Source organism: Symphodus melops, assembly GCF_947650265.1.
Source record: "Symphodus melops genome assembly, chromosome: 9".
Taxonomy (NCBI): Eukaryota; Metazoa; Chordata; class Actinopteri; order Labriformes; family Labridae; genus Symphodus; species Symphodus melops.
This window is the reverse complement of record NC_136699.1, coordinates 2493917-2516842: the sequence shown is the minus strand read 5'-3', so window position 1 is coordinate 2516842 and position 22926 is coordinate 2493917. Positions and strand designations below refer to the sequence as shown.

Here is a 22926-nt window from a genome sequence, read left to right as displayed (position 1 = left end):
ATATGGGCTGTGTGAAGGACGTGCTGAGAATGTCCCACCAACTTTTTAAAGTAGCCATTCATTTACAGTCCAATAAAGAGTTCACCTTCTTGACCAAATCTCACTGCTTTCATTGAAGGTCATCAAACAAGAGGGTCTGTCGAAGGATGTTTCCGAGTGCACGCTGTTCGACCTGCTCAAGTACAACGACGTCAACGACGACGAGCACCTGACAAAAGAAGAGTTTTACACAGCTTTTGGTAAGTTTGAAGGTTTTAAAGAAATTGTTGAGCCCTTTGGAAGAAGAAAAAAACTCATTTCAACTTTTGTATTTTTCATATAGCTTAAAAATCATCTGAAAAATTGCCCACTCAAGCAGCTTCTGGTATTGTTGTGCTCACATTTTCCTTGTCCTTCATTTGAGAGAGCATGGATAAGAGTGTGTAGGACTACAATTGTAAAACATCAGTCCCACAGAAGCAGAGTAGATTTTTCTGGCACATCTTCACCAACTAACCAAGGTGCAAGGAGACTGAAAAAGGCTTGAAGAGGTTAAAAAGCTGCTGTCGAACTTTAGTTACCTGATTAGATTTACATGTTTCGGCTTGTGGCCCTCATCGAGGTCAATAAGTAACACATTGCAAACCTCATTTAAATAGGGTTGGTATGACATTGAAAAAAAATTAAATCTTTCACACAGGTGAAAAAAAACCCCATAATAACCAATCACATCCATCGACATAATTACAAATCAAAGGAGGGCTTGTTTGATTTGTTGTTACTGCTGCATTCTTGTTCTCCTTGGATGGTCCCAGTTTCTGAGTTGGGAAGTCGTTTTTCCGACTTCAATGTGTTTACATATTTTCAGTCTGTAAATTTGGATATGAAAAAAAGACTCTGCTACAAGTTATATTTGAGCAAATAGGTCGTTCCGACTTGAGCAGGTGTTCATGTGTATTTTACAACACAGAAACTAATGTTTCCGATGTGTCTGCCATCACTTGAATGCACCATAGCACCAATGAGTACTTAAAGGGAGGAGAGAGCCGAGTACGACAAAGATGTGAATGACACCACCACATTTGGTCACCAAAGTTTGCATCAGTCCCAGTCAGTCGTGTGGCTATCTTTAGCTGTGTGTGTCACCAGTTAGGTAGTGTTTACAAGGTAGGTAACACTGGATAATATTTCAATAAGTTTGATATTTTTTTTTCATAAAGTAAGACAGACAGAGACACAAATAAATGTGATAATGTGGCAGAACTAATTTACACATTTACAAAATCCTGAAACACTTGCTTCCTCTTTATTTTTCTTTTTGAAGGCACAAAAATAAAATGTGTGAACCTTCTGTGCATCAGGAAAGAAAAGTCAAGTGTTGATTGTGTTTTGATGTGAAATCTGAGGGGGGGGGGTTTCCATTGTTGCAGTTGCTTGGAAACATGGCTCTTTCTAAATTTACGATGATGAAGCCAAAGGTCCATTTAATTTAACTCCAGATTGTGGCTGTAATCTCAACCCTTTTGGGTGTCTGCCAATTCTGGTTCGATTGATTGAGGGGTGAAACATGGATTCAAACCGAACCCTGCCCTCATTAGGCAACATAATGATGACAGTTGCTCCTCTGTATCCGAGTGAAACCTACACATGTGCGTCAATTTCCTTCTTTTGTTTCCCCCCCTCATGCTGCCTCTCCCGATACTCCCTGCCTGACATTTTCAGTCAGCTCAATATCCTCTGACTGAGTTTCCTCTGACATTTGGCTGGCTTGACACATTTAGGAGCCGGAGAGAATTCATAATCAACCTTCATCTTGCCGACCCTTTTGTGTTTTAAGCATTTCTTTGAGCAGACGAAGTCACGAGAGCAAAATGGCAAAAGGCAGATTCTCATTCTTATCTGCTGTTCCTCACATCGTACGTGAATGTGTGGGAGAGAACCCCTTCTGGCAAGTCACAAAAAAACGAAAGTTACCTCAGCCAATCTGGGGAGGGTTGCACTGTTGTTTTTTTTTTTTTTTTAAGTGAAGTTCTCTAACTCTAGCTACTTCCTCCTCAGTGTTCTGATCTTTTTTTCCCAAGCTCCCAGCTTAACTCCACGCACGGAAATGGGATCTTTAATAATAATAAATCTTACCGTCTGTGGCTGAGTTCCTTTCAACCCGTCTTCCTCCCTCTCTTCTACTTCCATTCTTCATCTCTATGTGCTACCTAACGTTGTTATTTAGCAAGAAAAATATGAATGATTGATTGCAAAAGCCTTTTTTATTAAATCATTTCACTATGAAAAGAAAAAAAACATGTACACTCTAATCAGGCAATGAAGTGCTTGAGATCACTTTTTATGTCTTTGTCAACAACTCAACTTGACTTATGAATTTCATTCACTCTCCTGGAGTGCTCCGAGCCATTTCACCTCCATTCAACCCAACACTGAATTTAAATGAGCGCTTTGACACACTTGGAGGTCATTGCAGTTCACAGATGGTGTCTTCTTCACTTTATCCATCGACCTACATCACCATGCAAAATGCTTAGGTGCTTAAAAAAAGGGCCTGAGAGGCAGCGGAATAGGAGAGGCTTTGATAGTAAGGTCGCCAATTCAACCTTCTCAGGAGACTGAACAACTGCACTGAACATTTTCAATTTACTTAATTTCAATAGGACTCTATTCGCATGTCAGGAAGATAACACAGTTATGCTGGAAAGGCCTGCAGCCATGAAATACTGGAGAGGTTCATTTATCAACACATTATCAAGTCAAGTCACGTTTATCTATAAAGCAACAGCTGACCAAAGCGCTGTACAATGCATTAATAAACAGTCTACAGGGGATCACAACATCAACAAAAACACAAGAAAATGTGACTGGAGCCTGAAAGAACCGCCTATATCAGGAAACAGAAGACTCGAATGCCAACCAGCAGACCTGATGGGAAAGACATAAACAGACTTGTTAGAAAAGATGAACTGAGAATGCTGAAATGTGCAGAGATCTTGACTCTATGGCAATATCAATGGATTCAGAATTACAAACATTTCTTTAACATTAGGGGGGGAGATTGGGAGATAACTCATGATACTGTATGATCTGGTACCACATGGTAGGTATACTGTACTATATGGTATGATTTGGTAGAGTACAATACTGCACTCTTCTGTAAGGCATACAATATTAAAGGGTAATGTACTTCACAACATGATAATGTCAGTACGATACAGTAGGATACTCAACATTTTCACCTCTGTCTTTTTTCTTTTCTGTCATCTCACTGTCAGCTTTCTTCTTTGCCCTATAAACTTATTTTCCCCTCGTTCATGTCTTAACCGCCACCATGAAGTGTCATGATGTGGTGATGACCTGAGTCAAATTGGTAAAGGAATCTGTTAATATTTGGCATTAGCAATTTGATAATTGTGTCACCTAGTTTTCCTAGTTTTGGGATGACTAGAGAACATCTGATCTCACTCTATCAGGTCAGAGTCAGGATGACAGAATATTGCCGAATCGATATTTTGTCCCATCCCTGTCGAGCAGCGTCGGCCTCTCCAGGTAGAAAACCATCTGTAACTAGAACAAGGTGCTGCATTGTTTGCCGTGCACGTACACACAAAAACTCATCAAACATCATCTATATTCTTTCATTAGCACATAAATGCTAATTGCAGAAGCATAACTTTTTATGACGTTGTTATATCAAATTAAAAACACCATTCAATCAGATTAACGGAGCGTTGCCAGTCTGGTTTACTGCGTTTGGTATTCTTCCACTTGAAGGTATAAACACAACAAACACAATGTTAAAGCTTCGTCTATCTCCTTAATAACCGAGGCAAGGTGCATTGTCACTGGCAGAATGCAACTGCAGATGTCCTCAGTAATGACTTGAGTTGTAGCCTTGAACATGTCTTTAAATGACATGTAGGTTTCCGATGAAGCAATAAAGGGTCTCAGCTGCCAGAGGCAAAAAATAAAAAAGAATTGCAAAGTTATAGTTTTTCAGTTCATTGCCGACATAATCTGTGAGTGTCAGCTGTAAAAGATCCAATGCAAATACCTTAAGCGCCGTCGTAAAGCGAGCACTGTCACGAAGTAAATCAGCTGATCCGCTGCGTCCAGAGTTACGGCGCAGCTCGGAAAGGAACGGCTGTAAATCCAGAAAGACTCGCCATGAAAACGCCACCTGTCCAACTACTCTGCTAATAAGGACCCTTTGCACACCTTAGTGGAATATCCAAAAGCGTGGCAACATTGTTTGTCAGGACAGCAGATAAGACTTTAATGTGCATGCATTATTCATCCCTGCTTTGCATAGACTAGAGGGGGGTTGAGAATCAATTTGCCTCAGCTAGCAGTAAGGAAGCTGTCTGGCAGAAGTGATGTCTTTTAATTAGATGATGTTACAGATATGAATGATGTCTGCCACGTTACTGATAGTCACCCCCCTTGTCATCGTTGAATAATTTAGTGAATGATGGCCTGGTGCATCATGGGTAAACAGATAAGGTGTCATCCATCATGAATTGTCATTAACTTTTTTCAGGGGAACGTCGCGACACGTCGGCATTGACTGTCAGACGTTGACGTCAACTTTCAGCAGCACAAAGACAAATGTGGATTTTTAGTCGACATGGGCATAATGTGGACAAAGCTGCAGTACGGTCGAGTAATAGGCCTGGCAATCACCATCATTTTATTTGATCATCTTTATACTGCAGACAGGGCCCATTTGGGGCCCCTGAGGGTGACAAACTTGAAACCACAGCAGAAGCTCAAATTTGCAAATTTTGCAAAGACAGTAGGAAACCTCCCTAATGGGCCCTGCACCTGACGGCACTCTCTCTTCCATTGCCTTGCTTAGCATGGATGTCTCCTGTGAAAACCAAAGTACATCAGTGAAAATTACTGAAGGAAAATAAAGAGGAGATATCTGTCTGGGAGTGAAAAACTAAACATGAAGCGTATCGGGACACAGGTGGATATAATAGTGGTCAGCGGGGGCCCTAATTATTTTTCCGGGCCCCAACAGACTCTAGAATCGTCACTGAATAGATAAACATGAAAAGATTTGAATCATACTCAGTATTGTAGAGATGGAGCAGACATGAAGCATCAATTGAGATGGGAGATGTGACACAGGTGCTCCTTTCCCTGGTTGACTCCGGAGTTTTTCACTCTGCCAAAATGTAATAGTCATACTTTTCTGCAGTCAGTGCGGCGAGGGAGGTGCACATCTGCGATCACTGTTTGCCATCTGCCATATTTGAGTAATGCTTACTGTAAATGGTAAATTGACTTGTCTCACACTTTTCTGACATCTCAGAGCACTTCTGTGCACCACAGGTCACACCTACACATTCACACCACTTCACAAGTCTCCATCAGGATTATCCATTTATACACATGACTGCAGGAGCTGATGAAAGACACTCATACTGACCCACAGCGGTCACAATAATATGCCTGAAAGATGGAACACTATATCCCTGATGTAAGTGTTTACCAGTGTTTACCTGCTGGTTAGTGGTAGATCCATTGGTCGTCACCTGAAAGGTTGGGGTTAAACGCCCAGCTCCTGCAGTTACACGTCAGATGTGTCCTCGGGCAAGACACTTAACCACCAAGTTGCTCCTGCTGCTTTTTTCTGGTGCGTATAAATGTGTATGAATGAAGGAGTTAATACTGATGAAGTTTATGTGTAGGTGTGACCTGCAGTGCGAAAGGGATTTGAGTTGTCAGAAGACGCTATACGAGCTCAAGTCCATTTACCATGCATGAAGTTAGAAAGCATATTCTGAACAGTGTCTACAGGTGGGCTGAACAGTTTCTTTGTCGGTGTCGTTCAGACAGAGGGGCTTTTCTAAAAGCTGCTCCACACAAGGCAGCCTGTGACCTCGTCCCTGTGCCAATGGGCTGTTTAAGCCCTTTGAAGTTGGCTGGACAATCACAGGCAGCTCGGCCGTGTGCGCCGCACAGCTTAATGTTATTAGTTTGGGTACACCTTTTAAATGCATCCTCTAAGTGTCTAGACACGCCGCTTCACAGGCAACAATGAAAACGAGGAGCAAAGGATTGGAAAGAATCCTGTGTCTGAATGCTCCCTCAGGCGAGTTTACTGGCTCGACTCTCATCCCCAGCAAACCCTCCTCTGAGGTCCCCGCGCAGAAACACTTTTAAAGTGCACCTTGCTTTTATAGTGCATGTGAAAGGGCATCATGCTTTACTGAGGGCTGAGAGATTTGACACTGTGGCAATAGCAGTCTTGCATTGTCAACTACGATGGCTTTTAACCAAAGTGCCTGTCAACTACAAGCAAAATGTTAGAAATGCAAAGTTTATGTCTTCATTACACACATTATTTATTGACTCACAGTAATACCCTCAGCTGTGCTTTCTATTGAGTAGAGTGCTAATGCTATCAGTGCTGCACTGTAGGACATTTCTCACCCTTGCTTGTTGTTTCTTGGGTGCCAAGATATTGATCTGAACCCTGACTCCTCCACTGAGCCAGGAGATACAGCTCTTTGATTTCTGCTGCCGAGGCTGGACACCTTGGTATAGTATATACACTGTATATACCTGCTATATTCCAGAGGGACTGCTGGGAAAATAAGATGGCCTATAATGTGATCCATCATATTGAAATGTTGATGTGGTCGTGAGATTACATGAGGGGAATCAGGGGAGCAGCTTTACGGTGTTTTTATCCTGCGCGTCGTTGTTTCTTTGTGTCAGTTCGTTCTGTAGATTTGACTCTTGTTGTCTTTTTCTTGCGATGTCAGGCGGCTTTGTTCTTGTTTGCCTCCGAGTCTGAAGTAATCCCTACATTTGCGGAACGCTTCTGAAGCTGGAGAAATTAGTTGATTTACGCTCTCTTCGTCGGTGAAGATTCTAATTAGATATCCAAACCAACAGTGCAGCCTCCTCCGGGGACGGCTCCTTGCATTAAGACGAGTTCGCTGTTATTCAGCTCCCATGGCACGGTGACAAATTAATGGATACTCAGGCTTTTACTTGTCAAAACCCCTGCTGAGCATTCACTGCACAGGCTGCAGGAAGTGGTGTTATAATGGTTTCATAATTCATGGTTCATTTTCCAACATGTGAGTTTTCCATCTCCAGAATATATTAGAGAGATTTCAAAGAAGTCGAATTACATTTTGTTTTATTCTAAGAGATCTTCAACTCAAGTACAAGAGGCAATTTTCTCAACAATTCCCGAGATAAGCTTATTCTGTTCCTCTTAAACTTGATGAAAGAGAGAAGGCTTTGTGTTTGCAACAAATTATATATTTACCAAACACAAACGCAAAGATTTATGAAAAAAAAAAAGGAAAGAATAAATGACTCCAGTAACTCATGCATTTTAATCTCGATCATGAGAGAGTTGGATCTGCGAGGGTTCAGCGGACTCTCTGCTCCGCATTTATCAACAAAGAGCAGAGATGAAAACAGTGTTTGAAAGAATCCGCTCATAAATGCACGCAAAGGTTTGGATTGTTTAAGATTTCACATTTAATTTATGTCGACTCAAAGTTAGGTTGAGACAGCATTTCCAGCACGGTGGCAGCTGCTGATGAGCCTCCAGCGCCCCCTGCAGGAACAGATGGAGGAGGTCACTCAGGCTTCATCCATTCATATTTACAGTCTTTGGGCCAAACACACAAAAAGGCTGATACTCCCAAATCCTCCATGTATTTCTGATGTTCTTAAACACACAGTGCTGCTAACATTAGCACAACATTAGCTTTACTTTGTAGGCGCTTAGCCACCATTGCCTCTACTTCTTTTATCTGCTTGATCAGTCAAACAGTCAAACATACCCAAAGATTTCTTTTTTTTTTTTATCTACATTGATTTTGTTGCAGTCCTCTTCTGAGACTTTGCACAAACCAGCTCTAGTTTTTAAGAGTTTATTTAAGAGTACACAGCTCACCCACAAATGAAGTGGTGTGTTATTTATTTATTTATTTTCCTCTCACTTTTTAGGAGCAGCCACAGCGGTGCCACGTCTTCGAGAACATGATAAATGATGTATATAAAACAGCTGGAATTAAAAATGTGACGGAGAATATATCTAAATAAAAAAGGATCCACAACAGCAGCCTTTCCAAAAAAAAGAGCACATCCTCTCCCAGAAGTAAATCACTGCAATACCCCCTGCTGTTTTTAAAGCTCAAACTCTTTTTTTTTTTGTCACTCCCGGCTTGCTTTGTGAAAGTTAATCTTTATAGGCAGCTGTTTGAAATCGCATAAATCCAAATTCCTCTTCCCATAGATTGTGAACTATTGATAAAGATCGCTGACTTTGAAGGCGATGACGCTGTTGGAGGTCCAGGATTTTCTTGATTCAGTGGATGACGCTTCAACACAGCTCACACGTCACAGACGAGCCTGCTCTGAATTCACAGCTAGAGGAAAACGCTCTTTCTAAAACAGATTTCGTCGCCCTCCGACTGAGAGAGGTTCAACATGCTTTTCTAGCTGTCAGGATTGTTTAGTAGTTCAGTGTAAACAGATTGCTACATTCCCATTCTTTTCTCCACATTTACCATCTCCTGTCATCCAGTTCGAGGTGTTGGCACGGGCTATTTGCAGCTCTGCAGTGTGCTGTGAGGCGGATGCTGGTGGAAAAACAAGCACAACATGCAGGCAGTTGGATGAAAGCTCACTGAACTGGAAACACTTACATGTTTTTTTCTAACATGTACAGTCGGTTAATGCATGTTTCTTATACATATACGGTACATAGAACTCGTATTTTTAATGAAGTTATTTGTTTTTGTAGGATTAGAGAGCTGAAGAGTGACAGGAGATGTTGGGAGGACAGAGCGGAGGGACTAGAGGCAACTGCTTGAGGCTCCAGGCCAGTAGGGGGCCCCTAAGGGCTGACACACTTTGAACCACAGCTAATGGTTCAATATGTGCAAATTTTGCAATGACAGTAGGAAACCTCCCTGAGGGGGCCCCATCTGAAAACACTCCCTCTCGTTGCCCTGCAAAGCATGACACGCATTTTTAATTTGAAAACCAACATTTGGCAATGAAATAAAGAGTTATCTGTCAAGTATTGAATAAAGAAAGAGAGAGAGAGAGAGAGAGAGAGAGAGAGAGAGAGAGAGAAAGCCAAAGGTCAGATTCAAACCCACAGCCCATGCAACATGGACTGTATATACGTGAGGCTTGTGACATAACCTCCTGGCTGTCGGCGCTCCCCAAAATACAAAACTCAAGACATCAAACTCTGAATAAATATTTAAGAAAGCAATCTAACACAGTTTAGAGAAATGCAGGCTCACATGGTTCAAGTACAATAAAACCACTAAATCACAACCTCCTCTTTGCTATAGCTTAAGTGCTCTATGATTTACGTATTGCAGTAAGATAGGGGATTTTTCATTAGTTGTTTTCCACAAGGTAGCTGTGATAAAATTAATCCAATTAGAGCTCCTCTCGGGCTCCGTTGCATACTAATGTCGGCCCTCCCCGAGGATCTTTCCCAACAGCTGCTTTGGAAACAGACTGAAGGCTGATCAGCCGCAGGTAATGCACTCACTAAGGCCATTTGTTCAGGTTTTACAGCCATCTTGATGTTTCTAATGTTTGTGGGAGGAGAGAGGAAGAGGGTAATTATTAGCCTCTCGCCCTTTACGTCACACCTGCAATCTTTGCATTTTTAAACATGCTATACCGACAATCCTGCACATACATACATACACACACACAAAAAAAACCCAGTACACTACTTTTTTTCCTGAGGATGCGGCAGTACGAGACAAGAGATGATGAGAGATACTGAAAGACCGGCCACTGTAAGTCGTGCCTTGGGTGTTTTCCTCGGGGTAGGAACTGTTGAGAGCATTTTAAAATAATCTCATTTAAGTGGAAAAGCTCAGATTCTACATCAAAGGCAGCTGTGCCTTTAAAATGTTGCCAAAGTTCTCTGACCTAAAGTTGAGCTCCCGAGTTTTCAAATAAACAAACACTGACTTATTTATTTAGATAAATCGGGGTGTGAACATGTGGAGCAGTCGGCTTTGACTTCAGCTGTTACCTTTTGAAAAATGTGCTCAGGCGATGCTAATTCTGTCTGTGATGTTGAGATAACAAGCTTACATTGTTTACATTTTCTTTACCTTAAGATAAGATCAGGATGAAAAGTGCTTCCTGGACTCTGACCTGAAGTTTTAGGAGAATCATACAAAACATGTAACAGATCCAAATATTCATAAAAACACCTTCCTGCAGCAGTGATACATCGACCCATTGGCAGCATCCTGAACTACCTGTTATTCACATTATAATGCACATCAGCACTGATCAATGTTTAAAGCTGTTCAGCCGAGCTCTAACCCAAATCTACATAAAGTATTGTGCATTTTTACCAACGTTCGCCCACACTGCTGATGTATAATGCTGCAACGCAGCCACACACAGATGACAGTATAACCACTTAACAAGAACAGTCCATAACCACGTTCGGCACAGCAATGTGGACATTAACCTGCAAGTGGGACTGAAGGCTGCTGGTGTCAGCGTCGCTAACATTAGCCACACTGTGCAAACCAATCTGTTGTTCATCCACAAGTCACAAAGGGCCTCGAATTTCATTTAAAATTCAACTAACGTAAATAAATAGTTTTGTCAATGAAGAATATAACAAACTGTTTCAAATAATAAATAGAAGGGTGCACACAATATGGTTCATATTTAGTCACTTTTTGTCTCCATGTCAGCTGTTATAGTTGACCTTGAGTCCCGTCTTCTGCTGCCTGCATGCAACGATGGTTTATGTTCCACCCCCCCATCCTAGAAGTTTTTTCTCGCCACGCTATGATGGATTAAGCTAGGCTCTTGTAATATAGCAATAAGAAAGGTCTGTTACCTGCTTTTTGTAAACAAAACGATGTGCATGCTCTTTTGACCCGCTTTTGCACTATACGAATAAAGATAGATAAATTGATTGATTGCTCAAACACCGGTTTGGTGAAGGTGCAAAATAAAATCAAAGCGCTGAAAGCTCAAAGGGAAACATGTCGGTCGTTGAGAAGTTTTTCATTAGAATGAAGAAGAGTATGTAAAGACGCTGTAACATGAAAGCTGTCTGTAAACTTGACGTCTGTACGGTCTGTATTCAGGGAGAGGATTACCTGCTTTCTTTGTTTTTAGTTTCAGTCAGCATACATTTCCAACTCTTTTAAACTGAGTTTTGTTTCTGTCAGGAGTTTAGAGGAATATCTGCGACCTGGGATTGTGCAAAGACGCGCTCCTCTCCCTGTCAACATGTGTGTTTGTCTTCATGGAGCACTTTCTCTTCAAACTTCACCTGATTGCTGTTTTGTTATTGTTTTGCTTATTGTACAGGGAGCGGCTTTGTTTAGCGGTGCGACTAGCGGTGGCAGTTCAACATTAAAAGAGGAAAAAAAAAAAAGTATTTTCCCTGGGAAAACAAAGGGATCGTGTGTGTTTCTACATTCTCACTGCTTTCTTCCTCTGTCAAACATTCAAGTCCGCCGAGTTGCTATCAAAACAAGCAGCTCCCTTCTTCTTGTTTTGGGAAAGAGTTTCTCTCAAATCTGCTCAAGCATCCGAGATCAGAGACTTCTCACATGATTCTGCATTCTGTTTTTGGGGGGTGTTTTTTTTTTTTTCACCCTTTAATCTTTACGTGTGGGCTATGAATACGTCTTTTCTCTCCACTTGAGAAATGTCAAATTTAAAGCAACGGGGGCTACACAAACCGTTCAGCTTTAGTAGTATCGAACATCATTGAGAGGGAGTGTGAGAGGGAGTGTGTTAGAGGAATGGGAGAGCTGCTGAAGAGAGACAGAGCAGGAAAGCGTGTGTTGCAGAAAGGGAGCGACAGAGCATGATGGAGGATGGAGTAAGGGGGTTGGCTAAGCAACCTCGGTGCAATTTGTCTTCATGCAGCTGGCCCCTTGCTATACGTCCTGCAGGCCCATGCTATTTTCCCTGACAAGCTTGTTGCCTCCAGTGCAGTAGGTGATTTACCTCTCGCAGAGGCACTGACCAACATCCCGTTCTGGGTGCAGAGCAGAGTAAATCAAAAGTCTGGGCTTCACAGTTAATCACTAATTACAGGTTTGGACGGAGAAGGTTGATCCGTCCCGGGAGGCAGAGTCCCCCCAAGCCTCAAATCAGACCAAAAAAGAGGCGCCAAGGCCACTTCCTCCTCTGATAAATCTCTCGCAGAGGAGGGGCCGCTACACTCAAAGTGTTTGAGTCGCATCCAGCAGCCCAGACTTCCATCTCTCGGAGGAGTTTCTCATTCAGGTCGGATACAAGCCTTCGCTTCCTTCCTCCACTCCCCTCCTTCCTCCATCAGCCAGCTAAAGCCATGATGGAGCCGGCCTGCCTGTTTCTCTGTCTGCCCACTTTCCTCTTTAAATTTTCTCGCTGTAGCTTCACCACATTTCTATCCCGGGGGGGATCAGCGGCGAATCGAGTTCTGTTGCTTGCAGCGTATTCCAGGAGCATTAACAGACAAGGGGGCTGTAATTGAATGGTTAGGGAGGACATTATTGAAGGAGATTTTTGTCAGCGTATCCACCCACCATCATCTCAGCACCATGGAGAACGCCGAGTGGCTGCGTGGTGTTCTTCCGGCTCTTGCGTTAATAGCGCCGGAGGAGGAGGAGGAAAGTCAAGGATTAGCCACGCGTGACTGATGGACGATTCATTTCCCTTTATTCTTCACTTTCTGAACGTCTGCTGATTCCATGTGTTAAATGTCCCACTTTTGTTGTTTCCTATAAATAGGAACGGAACAAACTGACTGATGTGTGACATCCTATAAACAGGAAGCTCTGTCGTAAAAATCTGTTGTTCTTGCAATGAACTAACTGACAAAGTGTCGGGACCAAAGACTTGGAAATAGTTTTCAACAAGCATCTTCTTTCTGTGTCTTTAAATATTTGAGCTAAGGAGATCTGTATGTTGCCATTATCTTGTGTTGTAAAGTAGAACGTTTGTGTGTGTGTGTGTGTGTGTGTGTGCACATCACACTTTAGAGCACCCCTGCATACGTCAGTAACCTAGCTGCCCTGTCAAAACGACGCCTCATGTCTATTTTCCTTGCAGGCACTCATGCACAGCTTTTCAGCTTGTTGTACAAAGTGGAGCTAACGGTACAAAAACAACATCCACATCTGTGATCAACACCGGAGACAAACTGTTTTTCAGCTCACCGCGAGCATCTGAGTGTTGTGATTTATTTGAGTCAGCAACTCGCCGACACAACATCCGTTTGTCCACCTTTATTATATCGTTGGCAAGGGAAAACACAGAAATGAGAATTAAATATTTAAAGATGTATTTTTGGGGGTTTCGTAGACGGGACAGTGGACAGAGTTAGGACTCAGGGAGTGAGGACTATAGCCTGCACATATGGGGCACGCACACTAACCTCTGCATCCAAAGAATGAAACATTTAACGGATGCAGTGTGATCACGTGTATTTTAAGGACACGATGTAATGTTGGAAATCTGAGACAAACCCTCTAAAAGTAAAGGTCAGCTGAAGCTGCAGAGCATCTCCACTGCAGCCTCATCCAGTCACAAACGGTTCATAGAGGATCTTTACAGTAATAGCTTCTCTGCGCTTCAATATTTTTCATTTTCTAAAGTCATTTCTTTCCAATCTGTCCATAAAAGCTCTCACATCACCCCTGCTGACTGCTGTTGTCACATCTTCATTACACACACACAGCTCCTCGCTGATCAGACGAGCTACATCAGATGATTTCTGTCACATAATGAAATCCACCAGGGAAGGTTTCGGTCTCTTTATGAAGTTCGTTATTGCTTTTCATGTACGATTTAAACCTTTTCTTTGTCGACATCAGTGTAAGCGACGGGTGATGTTCATGACGGGAGGAATCTCCCCGTGTGCACGCCATCACAAGACATTTTTATCATCAGCCAATAAGAGAGACTCACTAATGAGTGAACACGTTCTCGTCTGTGTTTTAGAAATGAGAGACTGATTGGAGCGCAGATGAATCATTAAACTGAGCCTCACTTTGTCTCATGTGACTGAGATCACTTTGTATTCACAACAGTTTGTCAAACTTTGCTTTCAAAATTATTCTCTCAAGGCGCTGCAGTTAAAAACTCCATTAAAAAAAGCCAACCAATGAAACGGGAGTTATTTTGAATGAGTGTCTAAAAGTGCATGTCCGTGGACTCCATCGGAGCACCTGGGTTGTATAATTCAAGCTGTTGCAATACGTTGGCAACCATCTCTGGCTTCATGGAGCTGAAGGCGTTCCCGTCTTTAGCTCGCTCCGTCTCTGATGTGTTTGCTAAGCCAACATTAGTGATGTTGCATTCAGTTACATTATAAAAAAGTTTGTCAAACAAGCTGTGAGATAAATTGAGCGAAACTCAATCTTAAAAAATAAAGCTGCAAAAGTAAAAGTTATATTCACTTCGGTTTAAGGTTGGTTCCAAGTCTGTGTTCTAACCTTTGGTCTACCAACAGGTCCTCACTTTATTTAAAAATAAAAGCAGGTGACAGTTCAGACAGCAGGTACTTTCAGCTCAAGACAGTACAACATTTCAAAATAAAAGCCAAACAATTGGTATTTTAAATGTGAAATATAGGAATTTCAAATATGAGATCTGGCTGAAGCCAATCCCAGGTGTCATTAGGCGAGAGGCTGGGTTACACCCTGGACACCAGCCAATGAGATCGAGAGACAACCAGGCACACTCAAACTCACACCTACCTACGGGCAGTTTCAGGGTTACCTACTGAGCACTGTGGGAGGAACCTGAGGTACCCAGAGGGAAGCCCACACATGCACGAGACACCACACAGAGAGAGGTGACAGGGAGTCGAATCAGGATCACTGAACCGTCGTGCAGCCCTGTCAAGCTATTACGAGAGATTATTTGATGACGTGAACGTGCATCTACTGTCAAAAAACTCTTTGTATTTGACAAAAAAATAATTACAACCAAAACAAACTGTTAATATCATGACCGCTACAGTCATCCCAAATCCCCCTGAGAGTTGCATAAAACTCTCCACTGACAGTCTAATCTTCCACGGCAAGAGTTCTGCTCCACTTAGAAGGAATGTCTGTTAATAATCCTGTAATTTTGAGGAGATTTGACGGGGTTTATTCTGCGTTTCTTCAGGCCAAACGATAGATTACAAGTCTTAACTCTGCAGCTTCCCTTCTGAAATTAAGAAGTTTGAGTTGTCTCTCTCTCTCTCTGGGCGTCAGTGTGAACAGCCCGGATCGAAGAGGCCATAAGTTCACACGGCTCAAAGACACGACGAGTGGAGTGAACGCAGCAAACGAGCGAGAAGGTTAAAAAAGCATTCAGGAGCCATTGGTACGGGGCCATTGGAGTCCCGCTGTAATTGAAGGTGCTCTCATCCTTATTCTCGGGGCTGTGGCGACTGAACACTGTCTGCTGGACCCGCTCTTTCATTAGGTTTTGTATTTCATGCCCTTAGGAGCAGAACAAATTGAGTCTGTGTTTCCTTTTGCTCCGTTGCTCATTACCCAAGAGAAAGATTAAATCGCATTCTCTCACAGGCGATGTTACGTAACACAGCAGACGAATTAGTGAGCGGTGTGCATTGTGTCTCAACAAAAACATCGGACACACAAAAAGCGTTAACCAGCCACAGCCACGCTGACCTCATAACGCACCATGGCTTCCCTTTGTGGCCGTATTTACTTCCAATAATAGGTTAAGAATGAACTGTTGAGAATGTATCCCCATCTCGTAATCGCCAAAAGCGTGCTCCAACAACTGTTTTTTGCAGGATTACAGAATCAAGCAAAGCAGTGAGTCGGGTCGAGGTCCAGGCTTGTGTTTCCGTGGGGAACCTTGCTGGTAGTGCAAGCTTGTTTTTCACCGTGTCTGTTTCATCAGTAAAGGTGCACTCCTGGGCTTTTTCCTACTACGTGGAGAGCCCAGCTTGCTTGTTTAATACTCTCGAAGCAGCGAGCATGTTCAAAATATTCCAGCACGCTTACACCAGCAGAACCGCTGCCTCCCAGATGTGTCTGTTTTTTTGTGCTGTTGGCAAAAAAAAGAAGAAGAAGAAGGTGCGTACTGGTGGACCCGGGTTCCTCAGAGAGACCAGCAGAGGAAGCAGGACTTTCATTATCGGATCGTTACATAAATTATGCAAAAGTTTACAGAATATTTAACCTAATCTATTCCCATTACTTTGCAAATTGCAATAATTGTGCTGCCTCAGTGCATCTTTAGTTAAAAAAAAACAAACATCTGCCTCCATAGATGTGGCAACACAGCAGCTAATTGAGACACTCTGTATTGTGCATTGTTGTTTTCAGGCTTCATTAAGTCAAAATGTGCCAGAGAGAAAAAAAAAAAAAAAAAAGATGAAATCTTTTATTTTGAAGTATCTCATTTAATATGAAGACATAAACCTAGACTCACTCAAATTAAAAGTTTCACAAAGAGCTCGACTTGCTGCTCGGTTTCACAACATGTCTCCAACCCCTCCCGGTCATTCCCCTAAGAAAACCATTCATCTAACGTTTTGTTGTCTTCTTTTTCCTCCGCAGACGTGTACCTGCTCAGCCTTCCAGATGACCAGAAAGTGAGCGTCACCACGGTAACAGTGGGCCAAAGCACCGTGATGACATGTGCCATCACTGGGGAGCGGAGACCTCCAATACTGTGGAAGAGAAACCATCAATACCTGAACTCCTTGAACCTGGACGACATCAACGTAAGAGCCGGCCTGTCATCACTCGCTCTGATTTATTGTGTAGGGAGAGAAAGATGGTGAGATCACTGGGATGGATATATCTGTACACGGATTGATAGGTCAATGTAGAATCAGGATTAATAGTTAAATGGCTGCCACGAGCAGCGAGCAGGTCGGATTATTGCGTCTTCACGTCGTGAGGCATCATCAATTCTTAACGACTGTTTCAGAGCAATCCCCCCCCCTTTTTTTTCCCTGAGCGAGCTGCAAACTCCAGATAATTTCAACCTATATTTATTCCTTGTCATATTCCAATGTTATTTTTTTTGGCAGCCGCTCAGATTGTCAGCACATTTTATTTGACTGTTGGCGCTGGCTTTGTATTGTAGGTTTGACAGTAATCCAGGATGTCAGTTTGTGTTCCTGGAGTCTGTGTTCAGAGACGGCTTGGAGGGACAGGGATTTCAGACAAAAGGAAGAAGATGAAGGGGTTCAGCCCTAGAGGAAGGACCTACTTTTACAGCTCTGTGAAAGACTGTATGCATGTGTGTCTATGCACGTGTGTGTGTGTGCGTGTGCGACCCACTGTGTCACTTTCATCCACATCAAAAAGGAGGAAGGACACTTAGGTGGCGAGGTGCAGAGAAGCAAAGACTCTTCCTCCTTCCCCCTTTTCATCTGTGTGTGTCAGAGCTGCCCGGGATGACTGTGATACTGCTGTGCATAATTAAGTCAACACTGTCGCAGTAGATAAAGGGAGACCCAGCCAAGCCGCTAATGTAACATTAAATGTTGATGACCCTTAAAATGAATAAGAGGCGCCCAGCTGTCGCCAGTCATCCTTGGCACCATCAACTGGCTCTAAACTAGCGCGCTGGTTCTGGTTCTCGTGATGTGGGACGCACATTAAGAGCCGCACCAGCATCATGACGTGATTTTCAGGCCGTGCACACGAGAGCTTTCCCACCACTTGCTTTTTTTTTAGGCTTTTTTGCCTTTTTTTTCACATCATACACTCTGACTGCTTTATAAGCAATCCAGATGAACGCAGCTGGCAGTGAGAGGAGAAGAAATGTCAAGTCAGATTATTTCTTGAAAAACTGCTCTGAATATCTTTCAGAGGATTTGTGGAAGAAGAAGAAGAAAAGGAGAGAGAGAGGTGCGAGGTCCTGCAGGGTCAAAGTAGTCTTTGATCTGTCTTTTATTCCTCCCAGGAACTGTTTTGTTCTTTTTTTCATTTTTCGGCTCGTTCTTTTTGCAGATACAATAAAACATAAATGTGTCTCTTCTTTAATATTGCCTGAAGACACACAGCAGAGTTCAGTGTCCCAACCAGGTGTGCTCTTTGTCTGCACTTCACACAGTCATCCTGCTGACTAATATCAGATCATGCACAGGCCTGTTTTTTTTTTTAATTTGCATATCCCAACAGAGATGAAAAAATCTGCTGTGACGTGCTTTTCACAGAGAGAGCAAGGATATGAAGCGACTTACTATCCTTTGAAAGTTTCTGACCTTTTTTTGACAACTGCTTAATTATCACATGGTCTTTGGAACTGCAACCTCTGTTTTTCAGCTTCTTGAGGGATTAGAAAGGAGAACGTGGCCCCACTTTCCAACCATCTAAACTCTGTAGCACTTTGAGATTCATGAATGTAAAATGTATTATTATTATTATGATTATCAAACCAAATTATCAAATTAAATCACACCTGGACAAGACGTAAAAAAAATAAGATTTCAGTCCAAAGAACTCTGAGCTTAACGTCATTGAGGGAACAGAGCGAAGAGAAGCGGTGCAACAGAGTCTGCATCTTAATGAACCCTGGAAGACTATGCCACTCCCAGGCTCTGTGTATTAACTGTGTTTAATGTTTTTTCATTGCATTAAATGAGTCTTCCTCTGTCTCTGCGGTGCACACAGCATGTCGAGCTGCAGCCATGAAGTGAGTCTGAGTCGGGACTAAACTGTGTCTTCACACCGAGAGAACTCGCTGTTCTTTAACCCCGGAGGTGTACGATTGTCAGATGTGATTTTTTTTTTTTTTGACATCCAGAGTTTACAACCCCTGCTAGTGCACAAAACACTTCCTGAGCATCTCGCTGCAACACAGCAAGAGAATCAGCATGAGTATTGACGGTCTCTTGTGACTCATCAGAAAAGATGTGCAAACCACGCTGCACCGAGAGAAACTACCAGTGGGAGCACATCAACCGCAGCTTAATCCAGATTTATTTTTGGCTCTCAGACATCCAGTCAATCATGTGTTGCTCCTTCCAGAGAGGAGAATGGATTTTTGTCTGCACCTGGCATCCTCAGACTCGTTCTAAATTGCCTTGCAGACAATTTCTGCATAATTGCTGGCTGTTAATATTTGTGAGTATCCACTGCCAGCCTTAATTAGAGTCATATTCCTGTGAGTACACACGGGAGCTTTATGAATTCCGATCTCGCCGGCCTTCCCAGTTTAGAACGGGGTCTGATTTTAGAAATGTTGCCGACGTTCACACTTAGTGGATCGGCATTAATCCCGGTGGTGCGCTTGTATCCTGGAGTTCAATGGAGGCTCTCTACATTTTTGACAAAGCAGCTTACTGTAATTCCATGAAGTTGACAGTTGCTGGCTATTGCATCATCATGCACGGCTGTCAGTATTTCAATCCTCCCTGAGTGGCCAAGCCAAAGACACAGTTGGGTTTTCTGTATGTGTGTGTGTGTGTGTGTGTGTGTGTGTGTGCATGCTTGTTAATGTTTGCATCTTGGGATGGTGATTCAGCACCACAGAAGACGTCAAACGCACTTTATATTTTGTAATTATTTATAAGTTTCGAAACTCAACTTGTGACGTTTTCATCAAAGCATTCCTCAGCTTCTTTTTTTTTTTTTTTTTTTGGTGCAACATATCCTGGTTGCAAAGTCAATTTTCAAGGTCACAATAAAAGTATTTCACATTTTGCACAACAGCCTGGAAAGACGTTGAATAAACACGACGACGTAAAGTGTTTTGAAGACAAACTAAACTTTACGAATACGAGGCAGGAAGTCGAGTCATCTGTCCTTAGACCTTGTTTCCTCTGATGCATTCAGGCTCACATCACCTCTGTGTTGTCCACATTTACCCAGTGGCGGTTCTGGAGTCTGTTGGGGCCTTCGCCAAAAATGTATTCGGGATCCCTCCAACGAGCGCTCTTCCCCACCGTGTCTTCCAGTGTCCTGCCGCTTACTCCTCTTCCTCTCTTTTTTCACTCCCACATGTATAATTCCTTTTGTTTTCAAACTTTGTGTTTTAACAGGAATAATGTTTGAGAAGCTTAGCAGGGCATTGACAGGAAGTGATGTCAGATGGCGCCCCTTCTAGTTTTGAGCCGCTGCTGCGGTTCAAAGTCCGTCAGCCCTTAGGGGCCCCTTACTAGCCCGAGGCCCCGACCTGCTGCCTGCCCTGCCTGTTGACAAGCAGCTCCTCTGCGTGTATCAAACGTAACATGTTTCAGTGGTGATCATTGTGCACCTGTAGTCTCCAAGCTGTCCCCAGAGGACGGATAAATGAAGCGCTGCAGATCAGTCTTACTGAACCACTGTGCTCACTTTGAATATCTCTTCATCTCCTATCAAGAGGCTATTTTTGTGGTATTAATAATGTGGTCAGGGAGTCTGGAGAGGCACTGTGAGATTATTAAATTAGATCTACACAGAGGAGTATACTTTACTTTGCCTGCAACAACAGAGATTATTTTGTGATCACGTCACTTGACCGCTTGTTTTTTTCCCCCTCGTTTCCTGATTGAATTAATCTCTGACATGTTTGCCCTGTTTTCTCCCCCTGCAGATCCCGGCCCAGGTAGGCTGTTTTCTTTATGTATTCACTTGTTTATTTTTGCCTCAACAGACGGACATGACTTCACCTTTTTTTTATTATTTCACGTTTCATTCGCAAAAAAAACCTGCAAAGCTGATGAGGTGCCTTCAACAGACGCACGGTGCTGTAATCGCTTTATGCACACACAGGTCAAGATCCTTAATCAATGAATTTATCAACACATAAACTGGTGAGAACAAAGCATAAAAAGTCAAGGTCGAGACATTATAATAAACCTTTCAAAAGACCAAAATCGAGGATTCAAAGCTTCATCCAAAGGCAACTGGACGGGTCAAAGATCTGGAAGACGTCTCCTCTCCCCGTCCTCTGAAACGCTTCTCCAGTTCTAAACGTTCTGCTGGACGCAGCCTCATTAGCGAGATGACTCCTCTCAAGTTTGGCACTGAAGAAGCCTTTTTTCGAGGGGAGCCTTTAAGACCTTCAGCCAATCCTGTTGCCTTCGGATCCAGCTTGGACTTCACCATGAACGAGAACCTCTCGAGCCGGTCCAAAGCCCTCTGCTTCCTGTCACATCAGTCACTGGTTTAAGAGGATATTTCTAAAAACACACTGAGTAGTTTGAATTTAACAGCTTTAAAGGAACAAAACAAGCAGCTAGGTTTGTGTAATGAAGCTCATTAAGGAGGTCTGTGATGTAGAAAATAACTGATATCAGGCTTTGTTGGAAGAGGATCAATATTTGTTTTTTTCCTTCTTCACATTGAATTTATTCCAAGAGAAGAGCATAAAATATCTCTTTATCCTTTAAGGTTTTACAGTTTACTGACTTAAAGGGGCAGGCTGTGGCTCAGTGAGTCTGGGGTTCGATCCCCAGCTCCTGCAGTCGCGTGCTGACGTGTCATTCAGCAAGACCTGAACTTTCTCCCATTTGATTAGTCGGCGAAGCAGCAAACGTTAATGAATGGGATTAATTAACACTAATAGATATTTTACATCCTTTCTAAACCTTTTATTGGAAGCAAAGTGGGTTTCTTTTTTCTGTTGGAGTATAATGAAAACACAAGAACTGAAAAGCTTGTTATGTCAGAGCAATTTCATTCCTAAAAAGAATTTTAAAAAATACGAGTCAGTGGGAGTTCACATCACATGTTTATCACAGCACTTTACTTCTCTGTCTCATCTAAACAAAGGCTTGAAGAGAGTTTGTTCTTCTCTGGCATGATACTATAAAATCATCAAAACTTTGAAACGTCCACCTCCAACTCCACCAATCAAATGAGGAATTTGTTTTTTTTTTATGGCAGCAGTAGCTCAGTCTAAAGGTACTTATATTGTGAACCAGAGGGTTGTCGGTTCAAGTCTTGGTGCAGACTCTGTGTTATTTGGTGTTCTTGAAAATATCAGTTTTCATGTTTGAAAACAGCTCCAGTGGAAACTCTGGACACTCAGGTTCGAGTGATTCAGAAACAATCGTACCTTGATAACACTGAGGATTCTCTGCAGCACAAAACCGATGCTGGTAGTGCGGCCTTATGCCGCTGAAGGAAAGTGAGAAAATGAGATTGTAGTCATTTGGTGAAGCAGCCCCTTTACTGTCAGGCTGCCCTCTAAGTTTAGTCGCGTTGACCTAAAATGGTTTAATTTGAGAGAAGCTGGTTTCACGCCGCAGGCTATTTTCACCCAGCGTGTTGTTGTGCTTCTTTCACAAAGTTTCATCAGGCCAGCCTGCAAACTTCTAGGGGACTGTTTTCTGAAAGGCCTCGTCACTCGCTGAGAGGTTAGCTGTCCGATGCGGGGGCTCTTTAGCGTCCTCTCAGAGGTGACCTGTCACTGACAGCTTTATTAATTATAGTTTCTTGAGGGCTGTGGCCTATTTGTAAATCCACCTCCACCTGCCCTTGTCTCCCGTCACACGCCGGCATGCTGAGAGCTGGGTGCTGCTGGGTGCTGCTGATAGCCGAGGTGAGGGTGGTGAGGTGAGGCGGAGGAATCATGTCGACAGCCTCCGCCGCGGCTCGTTCCACCCCCCTGAGTTTCATTTCTCCCCCCCATTCATTTTTCATTTAAGAAGGTGACACAATATGCTCTTGGCCCGAGGGGCCAAAACGCACCATCGATTTCCCCTCACATTTTGAAGCTCTGATGCTTCACTCAACCCGAGCCGTTACCGAGCTCGTAGGTGAGATCGGAGCAGACGGGGACGAACTGATAAACACGCAGTACGCCTGTAAACACAACGGCTGCCTCGCCACGCCTCTTTTTAGACATTTACAGAGAGAGGCTGAGAAGATGAGAAGAGCCTCTTGTCCTGCCATGAACTCTTCTGATCAGAAGCTCCGGGGCAGAGTCACGGACAACCTGAGGATCACAAGTTCACAGCACTAAAAAGATACCTGCATGATGTTG

The 22926-nt window shown here is 43.0% G+C and overlaps 1 protein-coding gene across 2 annotated transcripts in view; it reads left to right on the top strand.

Moving 5' to 3' along the window:
• fstl5 (follistatin-like 5) overlaps window positions 1-22926 on the top strand; it is a 176867-nt gene that overhangs the window by 103864 nt on the left and 50077 nt on the right. For both annotated transcript variants that reach the window (XM_079351527.1, XM_079351526.1), the window contains 2 exons: window positions 119-239; window positions 16557-16723. In XM_079351527.1, coding sequence (XP_079207653.1) covers window positions 119-239; window positions 16557-16723 — 288 coding nt within the window. The remainder of the gene's footprint in view (window positions 1-118; window positions 240-16556; window positions 16724-22926) is intronic.